Source organism: Thermobia domestica, chromosome 1 (assembly GCF_964235325.1).
Source record: "Thermobia domestica chromosome 1, izTheDome1.hap1.1, whole genome shotgun sequence".
In the NCBI taxonomy this organism is placed as follows: domain Eukaryota; kingdom Metazoa; phylum Arthropoda; class Insecta; order Zygentoma; family Lepismatidae; genus Thermobia; species Thermobia domestica.
In genome coordinates, this window is record NC_137454.1 from 104,267,105 (window position 1) to 104,282,195 (window position 15,091).

At 33.2% G+C, this 15,091-nt stretch overlaps 1 protein-coding gene across 4 annotated transcripts in view; it reads left to right on the forward strand.

The window, feature by feature from the left end:
• Positions 1-15,091, forward strand: part of spir (spire type actin nucleation factor) — a 521,502-nt gene that overhangs the window by 448,390 nt on the left and 58,021 nt on the right. For 3 of the 4 annotated variants that reach the window (XM_081761349.1, XM_081761376.1, XM_081761367.1), the window contains 2 exons: positions 7,229-7,320; positions 13,594-13,735. In XM_081761349.1, the coding sequence (XP_081617475.1) occupies positions 7,229-7,320; positions 13,594-13,735 (234 nt within the window). The remainder of the gene's footprint in view (positions 1-7,228; positions 7,321-13,593; positions 13,736-15,091) is intronic. The other variant, XM_081761357.1, reaches the window with a different exon arrangement.

The following is a 15,091-nucleotide window of genomic DNA, read 5'->3' on the forward strand; positions in this document are numbered from 1 at the left end:
GTAATGTATTTGCTTACTACATACTGCATGCAAGAAGAAAGAAAACACTGATCACACATGAATTAAAAACTCCAACCGGAAGTAGGATCAAATCTTGCAAACGGTGCGAGATATTAAGAAAGTAATCGAAAAAATCTCCCCTCTACGGTATCTCTTGCCGATTTTTATCAAGACGTCTTTCACTTGTGTCTGTAAAGGGACATGTACAGATGTGAGGAATGACAAGGAGATTCTTGCTATGCTCATATGTGAATGATGCGCTGTTTAGAGAGCGCAGGTTCAGCTAGTTTATATATTAAAGTGCTAGGTTTATGTGTTTGTCTGCAAAGAAAATTTTATAAGTTTGTCTCCAATCCTTTCGACAATGAGATCTCGAAAACCACAAGTGCTAGAAACGTGCCATTTTCACTAGTCGATTGCAAATGTGTAGATTGTCCAGTTCTCATTGAAATTTTCAAAAACCATGTCGTTATTGTTCTATTCAACATTTTAGAGGCCGTTTTGAGCCCATAAGATTAACAGAACGATGTGCTGAGTAGACAGCTCAGGCTCAGCTAGTGAACATTTTTAAAAAATGTCTACAGATGATACATCAATTGATATATCTCATTGGGCTAAACAAAATGACATGCGTGAGTACAAATCCTGATATGTAGTTTTTGAGAAATTACAAAAGGCGTACTTTTATGGCTGTAAGAATCGTTCTTGACCAATTATAACAGGCGCAATAAGACGCCACCTATTAAGGTGAAACTGATACTGAAGCACACACCGTCAAGTCTTCCGTTATGACCTAAAATTATCATAAACTTTATTTTAAATATCTTTCAATTAAGATTTTCGAAGTTGTACGTATTTCTTGTCTTGTCATGCGTTAATTATTTTTAAAAATGAAACTATAAGACTTTCTCTCGTAGCCAAATGATTAATGGTATGGTATTAAACTATGGGAGATCCAAATTTGATCCTAGAGTATGCATGTAGTGCAGATTTCACGTTAAACTGTAGGTGTATGTCGAGAAGTGGTGTCCAGAAGATAGGGCCATGACATAAAATGAATAGTTTGACATTTTTGGGAAACAAGAACCGAGAAACAATAGTTAAAACACTTTAAAAATGTTAGCAACTAATTTTTGTATAGAAAATTTACAATTTTAAAGGAACATGTTAGACATGGCTCGACTGAAAGGGAAGAAGTCTTGGAGGTCCGAACGGGGGTTGTCCACTATACAGAGCTTTCCCAATACAAAGAGATACACTTTCCTAGACGAGATAACCTCCTGACTTGTCTCGTAGGACACCCAAATGAAAAACACAGGGAAAATTTCTGAAAGCATAATTTTTAATGTGCTAACATACAAATGTAAGAGGTGGACATAACTCGGAGAAATGAACACAAACAGATGACTTTTGAATTTAAAGTCTTTAAGAAAAACATGTGCGGCAGAAAGAGACGAGCAAACCGGTGAATAGGGAAAGATACAGAATGGTAAAACTCCAAACGATACTCACTTTTCAAATCAGGAAAAAATGGTGTAGCGGGTATGGAACGTTAGAGTCAAAGATTAAGTTTAAAAGTGAAAGGTGCTATTACTTTTTGGAGAATGACGAATGAAGGGAATTGAAAGATGACTTCATATTCCATCGGGAGATGGTGATATATCCTCACTGCTGAAGAAGGACGTTTGTATTCATTTTTTCCTTTAGTCTTGAATTTTATCATTACACCAATAATTTCATCAGTTTTTTAACATTTATCATAGTTTCTTTTAAACAAGAGCTGAAGACATTTAACGGGCACGAGACAAGATTTCAGGCTGTCTCGTCTCGAAAATAGACTGTAAAAGTGACGTCTCGACTCGAAGAATCTATATTTCTCTATTAGAAGAACGTTGTCTCGACTCGAATTTTGTCAGGAAAATTCTGTCTCGTGTCGTGCACAACCCAATATTTAAGTCGGAGAGAGTTCAGTTCATTTTCAGATTTTATGGTCTGTACAGACAATATGAAATTTTATTTAAATATTAATATTGATGATAACGTGATGTTAATCTTGAAAAATATCAACATACAACTAATTCGATTCTAAAAAAGAACTCGCTTTCTAGATTACGAATAGTATCGAAAATATTATGACTTTGATCAGTTAAATTTTATTTTTTAAAAAATATATTGTGGCATTTAAAAAAAAAAAACGTTTCCTTCGTTATGTTAACAAGAAATCTTAATGCTAATTGAACTTTCGAAGGAACAACTTAGAGAAAATCGTGACAACGTTAAGTTTTTCTTGAATACTCTTTCTTAAGAAAGAAAAAAAAAACGTATATGATTCTAAACTTTTCAAGGTGGTCTTGTGTTTCACTTTTTATGTTTTTTTTTATAGATTATCTTCTTCCTCTTCTTCTTGAATCTCTCCTAAAATACCTTGCCTCAACTTGGTATTGATCGGCGATCTAAAATGTATTCAGTTCGATGCGGTACTTTTCTTCTTTTTTTCTTTCTTCTTTCTAGACCTAAGATTTCTCTTTTCTTTTTGCTTTCCTTTCAGCTTGAAATATCTTCTTCTTTTTTTAAATGGAAGTTGCTAAATGCAGAGAAAACGCTAATGTGTTTTAGTTTGTTTTTTCTTTCTTTTAGTTTCGATTAAAAGTTTGGAATAAAACATTTTATAATGGAAAGGAAAAACTTTCGCGTAACGTAATTTGAAAACAAAGCGTGTTCGTTATTTCGTGCAATGTTGTGTCCAATATAATATATGCCAAGTTCAATAGGAATGGAAATTTCTGTATAATCTTCGAATAGAATATTATCATGTTTCTCTTGTAAATAATAAAAGAAAAACTATAGCTTCAAGTTCGTTGTTCTACTTTGTGGCTAGGAAAATGATCTTACTTTTTTTTTTCAAGCCACATCAAGCAAATTTAAAAAATGTACTAGGGTACACGTATTGGGTTCGGCAGACCTAGATTCGATTCTAAGCAGAAGCTCATGTGATTTGGATTTCATGTTAAGCTGTAGGTTCACGTTTCATATAGGCCTGGTGTTGAACAGGACTCTAAACTAATTCAATCCAATCCCTATTCAGAAGTATTACAAAAATAAACTTAAAACACTTACTTTCTTTTTAAAAAATAGTTTGTCAATATTTCTGCTCGGGAGATACCGGTTCGATTTCCGATAGGAGTTCCAAGTAGTTCTGATCCCACGTTAAGCTACACGTATGTTCATGTTTCATATAGTTGAACGGGACTCAAAACTCTAAACCAACCATTATTTCTGCTGTACATAGTATCAATGTGGCGAAAGGTTACACCAGTACATAAAGTAGAGTCGAGTAAGGTATAGTTAGGTTAGATTTCTACTTACAGACACTATATATGGAATTTTCACTTTTAAATAGGCCTATTACTTGGGTTAAAATTGGCCAAGAGTAAAGATGGAAGGTCGTAATTAAACCCCAACTAGAAACTTACCTTTATATATGTATAGTGATAATTTTTCACGATAATTTTGTAGAAGTTACTACATTTTGATTAAATATGACGTAAATTTTCTTTGAGACTCTCTAATTTAATAGACTGTCTCTGTTGTTTGGGTTTGCAATCGGTCAAGGGTAAGGAATGAATTCGATTGCTTCTTCTGTGCATGGAACACTAAACTATAATCTTGTGTAATATATGATAGATGTAAGTATAAGAAAGACTCTTTACACTAGATGTTCGCTTAGTCTTCATTGAGTAGACTAGCGTAGAAGCTGTAATACTACAACTGTAGCAGTCTAAATCATGTGGTGATTAAAAGTACTTTTTAAAACTATTTTCTACATTGTTTAGGATATTCGTGCAAGTTAACGATCATTAAGAAGTTACCAATCAAAGAATAATGTTATTTCAAAGTTATTTTAAAAGATATTCTTTGCAGTAGAAATAAAAGAGGATACTTGGAGCTCGGGGTTGTAACAGGAATGTTACGTTAATAAGGAAGTATAAGTTATGTTTTTATACTTGTATTTACAACTAACTTTTTATTATTCGAAGCATAAGGGGACATTTAAAAGTCCGTATTTTCCAAAATTCGAAATATACACGTAAATTAAGGATTTTTAAATAAGTTAACTCAAGCAAACTACTGAATCTGAAATAGTAATAATATTATAATATGCAGTAGACGTTACCTTTAAGATAGCATATTATTTGCGTGATCCAATACTGCAAACAAAGCTCATTTACTCGCACGTAAGTTAAGACACGTGTAGCATGGAAAACACATTGAAGAACAGTACCACATATCGTCCCTCTCGAGACAAAAGGGCGTATCTCATTTTCTTAGCTTTCCCAGGAGACAAGTTTAAACCTTTTCTCATTATTTATTGTATCGTCTTCTTTTAAAATTTAGTTTGATATCCTTCGTGTCAGGTATATAACTTACGAGATCAAATTAAATTTTGAGAGTACACGGTAAAATAAACTTATAATAACATCTTTAAACTTGTCTCCTGGAAAAGTTGAAAAAATGAGATACACCCCTTTCTCTCGAGAGGGACGATATAAGAGTACCAATCGTAATTATCTGTTTTCAGTTAGAGATGTCCGTGATTTGTTTGTTTTGATTTGCTTTTACATTGTCAACAAAATATTTAATTTCTTTATTGCGTGAAAAACTTCATTAATAACATTTGGTTCACATTCATTTCATACATTTCAGAAACTTCAAATGAATTTGACGCGCACGCTTTTCTTTACTTTATCGCCTATCTCACCTTCTTCTTCTTTATCGTTATGAGATGGATTGTGTTTTTGTATCACTCCTCCCTACGACTGCCTTTGGATAAATGAAAACCAGTTGAAATTTTATTCTTCTGTTTGCAATAAATTCAACATTTTTGTATTGCAATTATGTCGAATTATCCTAATAAAAGGTCCAAAAATTCGATTCAGAAGTTCATGACTTGTATCATTGCTTTCAATACAATTTTCAAGGGAAATAAACTTTTGTTCGAATTTCCCAATTCCAGTTAACGAGAGTTTGCTCTGTATTGCAAAATGTATTCTTGTGAAGCGATTTATGGATAACCCTGTACGTAAAAGGAATTCGTGTCATACGTACTCCATCCGGCATTCGTATCAACAGTTAGGGCAGGAGACGATTTGGAAAGACAGTTCATAGTTAAGTTTGTTAGCTGCGTTATGCCTTGTTACGCGATTTCATCCTAAAATATAAGGTGACCCGCACAACCTTTCGTTTTGCTGGGTTGCAGATGTTTCAAGCTTTCGTTCAATTACGTTCAAAAGTGGATTTATCACTAAAGCAGGAATGCAAATAAGCAATAAAATTTTACTAGCCCAAGAAAAAAGCTACTATCCCACATCCCATATCCCAATCGTGAAGTCTTTCCTGTCTAATAACTCGCCCACACCGATGAACCACTCGCCCCGGGCGAGTAGGCGAGTGGTTATTTGCATCCCTGCTCTAAAGTTTTAAGATGATTTGAATATACGTTATTGGTTGTCCTTTTACCAGTTTTTCATTATCATAATGTATTTCTGATTATCTCCCTTAGTCTAAAGATACAATCGTGAGACGCAAAACTCGATTAAATAAATAAATTGTCTCCTTTATCCTGAAAGACAACCGTGAGACGTCAAGCTCAGTAAATTTAAATGGTCTACTTCGTTCCAAAGACACAGTCAGGAAACTTAAAACTCAATAAATAAATAAATAAATAAATAAATAAATAAATAAATAATATTCTTTAGCCTGAAGGACACAACCATGAGATGATAAATTCAACAAATAAATAAATTTAGTAATTGTTCAAACCATTTTCTTCCATTATTCACTATTCGAACAATTGTTTGGTTTTGCAGTCATGTGGTTCAGATTCAGACCCGAATAGTGCTTTAGATTCCGCATAAACAAAATTACTTAAACAGTACTCCTGTGTTATATATCCTCGATGCTTAAAAGGAACGTTAAAACTTCAGTGAACGAAACAATCCAATATTTCAAGAAAATAATGTTCTTACAACATAAGTAAGCTACACTGCTTGATGTAAATTAAATAATTAACTTTTGACATTATATGTTATTAATGAGTTAGCTTCTATATAAACTAATAATAATAATAATAATAATAATAATAATAATAATAATAATAAAAATAAAAGCGAGAATTTATGAAAACATAATTTTTAGTGTTGTATTATATAGATGTAAAAGTTGGACACCAACTAGAAGAAAAGAACAAAATTCTTCTAAAATTTCTTGCATTTCGTACGAACTACGTGGGAAACCTGAAATTATTGTGTGTCAACGAGATGTCTTATATATCTCTCAACAACTGAACTTCTATAATGGTATGATGTATTTCGAACAATTTGGAATTTTGTGTGACATCGAAAACATATTTTCTCTAACTGTCATAGCCAGGGTGAGAATTATTGAGGCGGTTGACGGGGATTTTCTCCCTCAATCACATTTTAATCCAAATGAAACAAACGGAAACATCCCTGCCCTTCAAATTATGTTTAATAATAGAAAGTTTGAGTAAATGGTCAAGTTCTACTGCTTTTTGATCTTTAACTTTATTTCGAAACTAAAGATGTAAACTATTCATTTCTGGCCTCTTATAATTTTATACCACGATATACACGTTACTACTGCTGTTTTCTCCGTCACCATTTAACATTTTTTTTGTGCCTATAGCTGTCACTTGCAATCTATCCCCATGCCCTTCAGTTCATTGTCGGGGAATGAATTTGAATGACAGTGTTGTACTAACTACGTATACCGAAGTCATGAGTGGATTTGCAAATATTTTACATTAGGCATATCCAATAAAAATGTACTTTCAATTCTATACTTAAATACATTCGTGAGGGTTCGTTTAACTGAGACAATATATTATTAATATTTAGTCATTGTTACTAAGTTTATTGATGAATAAGTTTCTTATTTAATAAAAATTATTTTTCATTACTGTTGTAAGATAATTAAATTTGTGTGTGTTGGCAAGTTGGTGGTGAGGGGGGCCGCATTGTCTCATTTTGAATTAATGCATCTTCAAACCTCTGTATCCTGTTCCGCCTGACTTTATGCCTCCCTCCCCAACATAAATAACCTAATTCGCACACTGGTCACTATTTTACGTTATAATTGATTATTTCAATAAACAGCTCTAATAGTTCAATATTGTAATGACTAATTTGTAATATTTCGTGTATTACAGTAAATCCGCAGCCCAATACACAAGGAGACGATGAGCCTGTATCGCAACAACCCACCCGAAGACTTATTAAAGTGGACTTTTCGAAATTACAGGTAATTTAAAGTATCATTTAAATTGCGAATATGATTAATGTAGAACGAAGTCTGTTTAGATCTTGTAATTTTAGAAATAAGTTTTTTATATGTGAGGTCTCACAGTCTGTGTGGAGAATGTGAAGACCAAGGATGAAAGATGTTAAGTAAAACACATAGATTTTCTTTGATTTGTCTCGTAAGTAATAACATCCATATATGATGAAATAGTTTATGTGTCTTTGGAAATTAGTCTGAAATAGTGACTGGTGCAGTCAGTGGTTTATTTTCATATGACATATACTGTGATTTGCAGAGGAGATTTTGTAAGATTATCAATAAGACTATTTCAGAACTCGAACAGGAGTAACTGGCGAGATTTTCTGAAGGTATTAGCGAAGGGATGTAGTTTTCTCAGACTAAGTTGTATGAGCCTGTACATCAGAGAAATTACGCTTTTTTCAGTATTGAGTTGAATGAAAGTATATGCTAAATTACTGTAGGTCCTGTCCCAATAACGTAGTTCGCAAACTACTATGTACTGCAGTTGGAAGCAATCCATTAAATTTGGCCGATAAGATTCAGTGGACATAATTTGACTCTGCGTTAAAGTTTTTTTAAATAAAGAATTGATTAGCTCGTTCCACCATTGAAGGATATTGAGGGGTAGTGGTTGGCCACATAGCAGAACATGTCGCGATCTGCGATGTGATCGCAGAAAATTTGCCGCGCCTGTGCAGAAAAAATGCCAGAGGAAAAATAATATAGCCAACAGAAAAGTGTAAAAACATATCTGCTGCGTGCAGATGTCTTAAATGCACGGACGACTCGCATAGATATAATTTGAACTGTTTCTTACGTCGCGTAAAGCGTATGCTTAACATAGTTTGAACTGTTTTTTACGTCGCGTAAAGCGTATTTTTAACAATCACAAGTGTTTTTTCTGCAGAAAATGTTTGAAGAATTCCTGCAGAAAATTTTTGACTTACAAAAGCTTATCGCAGAAAGACAAAGAACGTTCTGTCATCGGGGTAGTTGGGATGAAAAGTAAGAATTATATTGCGATGATCAGTTTAAACTGTTGGCAATGTTAAATGTTATTTTATATTTATTATTTTATATTAATTATATATTTATTTTATTATTATTCATTATTAGGGGGCGAAAGTTCATTATCTATAAACTATAGATATATGACCTATAGAATACTTTAAAAAACAATGGAAAATAATCTTGTGAAAAACAGCGATTAAAATTGTAACTGTAACTTCTAAAAGAATACAACAAACTTACGAAATTATGGACATCGTGTCTGCGATAAAAAAAAAAAAAAAAAAACGTAGTTTCTTCAGTTAAAATATGTCATTTTGATTTTAAATAAACAACCAAATAAGCTATAACTTTAAACAATTTAGTGAATAAGAGAAATACAATAAATTATTCAGCGTAAAATCTATTTATTTCCCACATCTCAGAATACTATGTAGCATGGTGTGTTTCCATGTCTTGCACGTCACTGCAAAGATAAAAGGAATAATGCGTCTACGCATACCAATTAATTGTTGTTTAGAATTGAACAAATTGTATATGAAAAATTGAAAAGTGAAAATCAGAAACACATTCGGTGAGGGAGAGGACTTCCTAGATACACTGCCTCTTTCAACCAAGGTACAGACCATAGAAAAAGTAACAAGTTTAAACGTCAGAAATGGTTTAGAAAATATTACACATATATACAAATTAATTTTGGAAATGTTTAATAAAAATGAAAATTCCCATTTTTTCTACTTATCTTACATATGGTAGCATTACACCAGTATTGTGTTGATATCATATGAACAAATACTAACATCTGTAGTTCAGATCCTCTTTATTTTGGTTGTAAATTGTTATCTTATGACAAAATGTGTTTACTTTGGTGGAAAGTCTCGAAAATATTATAAAAATTGAAACAATGACGAAAAATTGCTGAAACTTAAAGAAAAATGACAAAAAATAACGTAAAAGCTGAAAATTGGCAAAATATGCAAATAATAATAATAATAATAATAATAATAATAATAATAATAATAATAATAATAATAATAATAATGCACATTAAAATCACCGTTTTTTGTTTGTTTGTTTCAGAACGAAGTATAATATGACGCGTACTTGATGAATATTGTGTCCACGATACCAGAAAAAAGTTGATATTTCACAAACTTCAGCCTCATATTTATTATAGAAGGCGAGTCAAAATTACGTTACTACTCAAATAGTACAAATTTACCATTTATCAAATGTAATAAAGAATTTATATGACGGCCTTAACCTGTTTGTCATCATGCTCAACACTCAAAAAATAGCTATTAGCAGTAGCTATGAATGAAATGAATTTTTCGAAAACGAAAAATGAAAAACGAAAAATTTTCCGAAACGAAAACGAAATTTTTTTCGAAAAAACGAAAAACGATTTTTTTCGAAAAAGCGGAAAACGAAAAATGAAATTTCCGAAAATCGAAAAACAGATTTTTCGATAAAGGCCATCTCTAATTAAGATATTGCAAAAATTCCTCCTTAGGTAATATTCGAAGTCCGTACTATAGTACGAAAACGTACTATAACAGTAAAGAAATTGAGAATAGAATAAAGTCTAGAGAGATGTGTAGGTGCGACTATGGCCCATATGGGAGAGCAGTATTCGATCTTGCGTGCTATTAGTGTTTTATAGAACTTTGCTAATGATGCTACAGTGCGTAGTTAAGGAAATCGGGAAAGAAGCCTCAACGTACGCATTGATTTCTTAACTATTGAGAATATGTGGTCAGAAGAATTTACATTAGGCTTTCAATAAGCAGCTAGTGATAACAATCCAGTTTCCTAATATTAGTATTCTTTTAATATCAACTGTTTTCCTTTCACTGTTGTTTGTAATTTAACAATAACTCATTGACAGTACATTTGCCATTGACTTACTGCAATTTTACTCAGTAATGATTTGCAGTACTGTGTAGCATCTTTGATGCATCGTCTTTTTTAAAAAAAATTGAAGAGAATAAATAAATGTACACGCAAAAGGAGTCCTGCCTGACTGGCTGATCAATGCCCACGCTAAATTAATTAGTCTAGAAAACTTGAAATTTTGACAGTACATTGGATTTGTGACGTACCATTAAGGAAGGATTCTTGTAAATTCGACGTGGAAGGAGGAGAGGGAGTGGGGGTTTGAATTATTATTAATAAATTGTCCGTATTTTCGGAATCTATTAAGGTTAGAAACTGAAATTTAGTATTTGAACTTTATACGATTTTTAGAGAATTAAATACGTGTTTAATCGCTTGTAGAGTATTTCGAAATTATGCTATGCATAAGTGTCAGAATTCATATAAAACAGCCATGTCCGTATGTCCGTCAACACGTATCAGAGCTAAAAACGTAAAGTGATATCGAAAAAGGATTTTTGTTTTTTAAATATTCAACGTCCCAAACATAGGTTTCTTCTCCCCCGGGAATCCACTATTCAAACCAGAAGTGGTAGAAATCAACTATTTCTAGTTTCAACGTTGATCGTTATAAAACAAAACGATAATTGATAGCGACAAACTTTTTTTAAAAAAAAAAAAATCAACTCAGTATTTTAAGAAAAGTTTCTATCTTCTGCTATGTATCTCTCTACCAAGATCAGATTTGATAGAAATTTACTACTACTTCCGGTTTAATAAAATAATAATCTCCATGGAGCAAAAAAAAAAAAAAAAAAGGTAAGAAATATTGAGAAATGGTCTTTCGGAATCAATTGAGTGTCTCAGAAAAATTTTGATTTCGATCTTTATCCCTGTATGTGAATCGGAAGCAATGGCATCTACGGTTTATCAGTTTTCAACACTGATTACAATAGTGCAAAACGGTGTTAGATAGAGATAAGTGGTTTTCTATCATAATTTGGAGTTAATACTGAAAGAATATGTTCCATCCCTGACTTTATTTCCAGTTTTATAAGCGGAGTGGTAGAAATATACTACTTCCGGTTTCAGTATTGATTGCCATAAAGCAAAAAACTATAAAATTTCTTTCTGACATGAATTCATCGTCCCAAGAATAAGTTCCATCTCCATCTATATCCGTCTATTGAAATCGGAAGTGGTGGAGATTTAGGATTTCCGGTTTCAACGCTTATCACTATAGCGAAAAACGGTAATAAAGACTCTAATAGGATTTCTAGACTTTTAACATCCTTACTCAAACCTTCAAGGCCAAGTCTGTAAGCTTGCACAAATTTGCATTATATGGCTGCAGACCTAACCAAGGTTGTAGCAAACTTGCTAGTTCCTCGATTGCAAGCTTGTTTTAGGCTTGACAATAATACACAATATAAGGCTAGCCTTAAAATTTCCTTTAAGGTTGGTTTAAAGGGACAAGTTTTGTCGATACAATCTTCGTATCTCTTCCATGTATTTTTTACCTTTCACGAAAATTCACAATTTCTGTTACAAATTTTAACCTACAGACTTCAAATTTTTAGAAAAGTAACTTCATAACCTATTAAAGAGAAGAATCCGTGCCGATTTTTTATTTAGAATTTTCCTCTGTTGAAATGGCTTGATTGTTGAAATGGATATCCAAACCTTTAACAATGGAACTGTTTTAATAGTGAAGAAAATTCTAAATAAAAAATCGGCACGGATTGTTCCCTTTAATAGGTTATGAAGTTCCTTCTCTAAAAATTTGAAGTCTCTACGTTGAAATTTGTAAAATAAATTGTAAATTTTCGTGAAAGGTAAAAAATACATGGAAGAGATACGAAGACTGTAATGACATTATCGGCAAAACTTGTCCCTTTACACTAACCTTAAATTGACACGCCTGTCAAGCATAACTTGGCCAAACCGTACATACAGAGAAAGAGTATCTAAGGCTAAATTTAATTTTAGCATTTTTGCACAGCCTTCATTCTTACATGTGGTTTAAGCATATATAGGTTTATACGTCAAAGCTATCTGGACTCCAAGCATGACTTGAAATTTATACTTAGGGGCATAATGGCTCAGTGGTAGAGCGTGGGGTCATTGGTTCGATCCCAGCTCGCGCCAGGTGAGCTTTGTGGTGGACAAACACCGTGTTCGTGGGTTTTCTCGGGGTTCTCCCGTTGTTTTTACCACTTTATTAATTTTGCCATTGAATTCGTTTCTCGTCACCGCCACTTTTCGCCTAGCCAGGATAATCGTCGGACATAAAACTGAAAGATTTCATTTCATTTTGAAATTTATACTCTGCAAAGCCTTACACAGAGATGGTCTCTAAGGTTAAGTCTATCAAGGAACATTAAGTGTAAAATTAGACTTACTGTAGATATGCTTGCTTACTGTGAGATAACGAGAGGGAGGTTTTGATATGGTTTCAATACCGCAAGAATTAATTTCCATCTCTCACTTTACTCCCTATTCCAACCGGAAATGGTAGAAATTTACCATTACTTTCGGTTAATATTGATTCTCATAGAGCGAAGACGGTGATAGGAATCGACAAACGAGCTTTTATTCTAGTACTGAAACTGAAAATAGTAGACCTTTGGATTTCAGTATTGATTCGTATATATGTAGTAATGATTGTAAAAGATAGCAAGAAACTGTTTTCGATATGGATTTAGTGTCAGATGAAGGTTCTATCTTTTACATTCTCTCTCTATAGCAGCCACAAGTGAAGATCTGTTTCAATATTGAATTGTACATAGTTTAGAAATCTACCGTAATATCACAACTGTTAAACGAAGCTAATTTGTTTTCATATTTGACCGAGAAGGGAAGAACAAAAGGTAGGAAGATACAGGAGTAGGGGCTGTAATTATTAAATTAAGATTTTCGTATCTTAGAATCGCTTAATGACACTGAATTCACTATTTAAGACTTTTCAATTAAATAATTAACCAGGTAATAATTAAGTTTTTTTTTAACCTAGAAGGGAAGAAACCTTGCGGAAAGAACGGACTTCTAGTAGGAATAGTAAACGCTCTGCTTTAATTTTTCTGGAGACAAGAACTTAGGACTTGTAAAAAAAATGAGCCCCAAATTAGGAATATATGGTATAGTAACGTGACTTTCAGAGCAGAACTATTTTCGAAAATGCGATAGTTGAAACTTATATTTAAAACAAATCAAATTATAACTACTTCACCTATAATGAAGATGTTTGAAAGAATGGGGAAAAATATAGTGCTACTAATATCATACCATAACGTTGTTTATGATCAGGTATTATTTATTGCATATGTTGAATGTCTATAACCCCATATGAAAACTATTGATATGTTACAGATCGACGATGATGATGATGACGATGATGACTATCCAGATCTTACCCTCGACTCTCCGATTGAGAACGGATTTTCGGAACCACAAGAGAAGAGCACGCCCACGTCACCTTGGCATCGGACAGGTATCCCCAGTCACATTGAAGGTAATATTCTGTGAGTGTTTTATACACCCCTCCCTCCATTTCCAAGCATGGTGCCTTATATTCTCCCTTTGATTGTGTCTGCTCAATTCTTTTGGTAAAATCTTCCCTTTCATATTCAGTATACCTTATGCTGTTATGCAGGGGCGGATCCAGGACGGACTTCTGGGGGGGCGGTCGGCGGTAATACTGCTACTTTTAAGAGCTCCAAACTTGTTATGGATGGGTTTATTTATATATAAAATAAGAAAGTTTCCTGTTGTGGGGGGGGCGATCGCCCCGATCTCTGGATCCGCCCCTGCTGTTATGAAGCATGATTTATTTTCTTTATTTTTTTTCTAGAAACAAAAGGAATTCCAAAAGTCTTAACCTCATCTTGAACTACATTATTAAGCATTTGTATCTACATGGAAGTTGTTGTTATGGTTTATTATTTAATTGCAATTAGAAATATGCGCTAACTAGGTCACTTCTCGTTCGAGATTGAGAAAGCACAGAATTCTTATTATTAAGTTAGTTTAAAATCTTTTGTCGTCGCGAATTTTGTCGAGATATATAAAACGATAATCATGCCTGTTGTGCTGTATGGCTGCGAAACATGGTCACTTACTCTGAGGAAAGAACGCAGACTAAAGAAAAATCTTCAGACGAATATTCGGACCCAAGAAGAACGGAAATGGGAAATGTCGGAAACTTCATAACGAGAAACTGCATAATTTATACAGTTCACCAAACTTTGTTTAGAGTCATCAAGTCTAGGAGGCTCAGGTAGGCAGGTCATATAGCGAGAATGGAAGAAAGTAGGAACGCTTTAAAAGTCTTAACTGGATGTTCAATCGGAAAATCTAGGAACAGATAAGAGGATAATATTAAGATGGATCTAGCAGATGTAGGAGTACAAAATAGGAACTGGATCCAGTTGGCTAAGGATAGAAGTCAATGGAGAGCTTTTGTGAACGCGGCATTTAACTTTCGGGTTCCATAGGCCACAAAGTTAGTTAGTATGTAAAATATGGAAAATCAGAAAGAAAGCGCCCAAATTATGATGCGGCCAATGAGTTGTTTATAAATCTAAAATAGTAATATTCAGAGACAGAAAAAAGTCTTTATACACGGTGGTTATGAAGGACGGGACCTGCTATTATGTAAGAGTGGTTGATCGATAAGTGGAAATTACATTTTATGTTGAAGCATTAAATGCAAACATGCATTTGTAGATATCTTTAAAATTCGAGCAAGAGCAAGTTATTTCCATGCTATTCCCAAAGTTTCATGAATCTTAAAACATGTTAACATCGTATAGCAGTAAAGAAAGATAGTAATATGTGAAGAAAAAATTTTAACTATCGTGCCATGTGT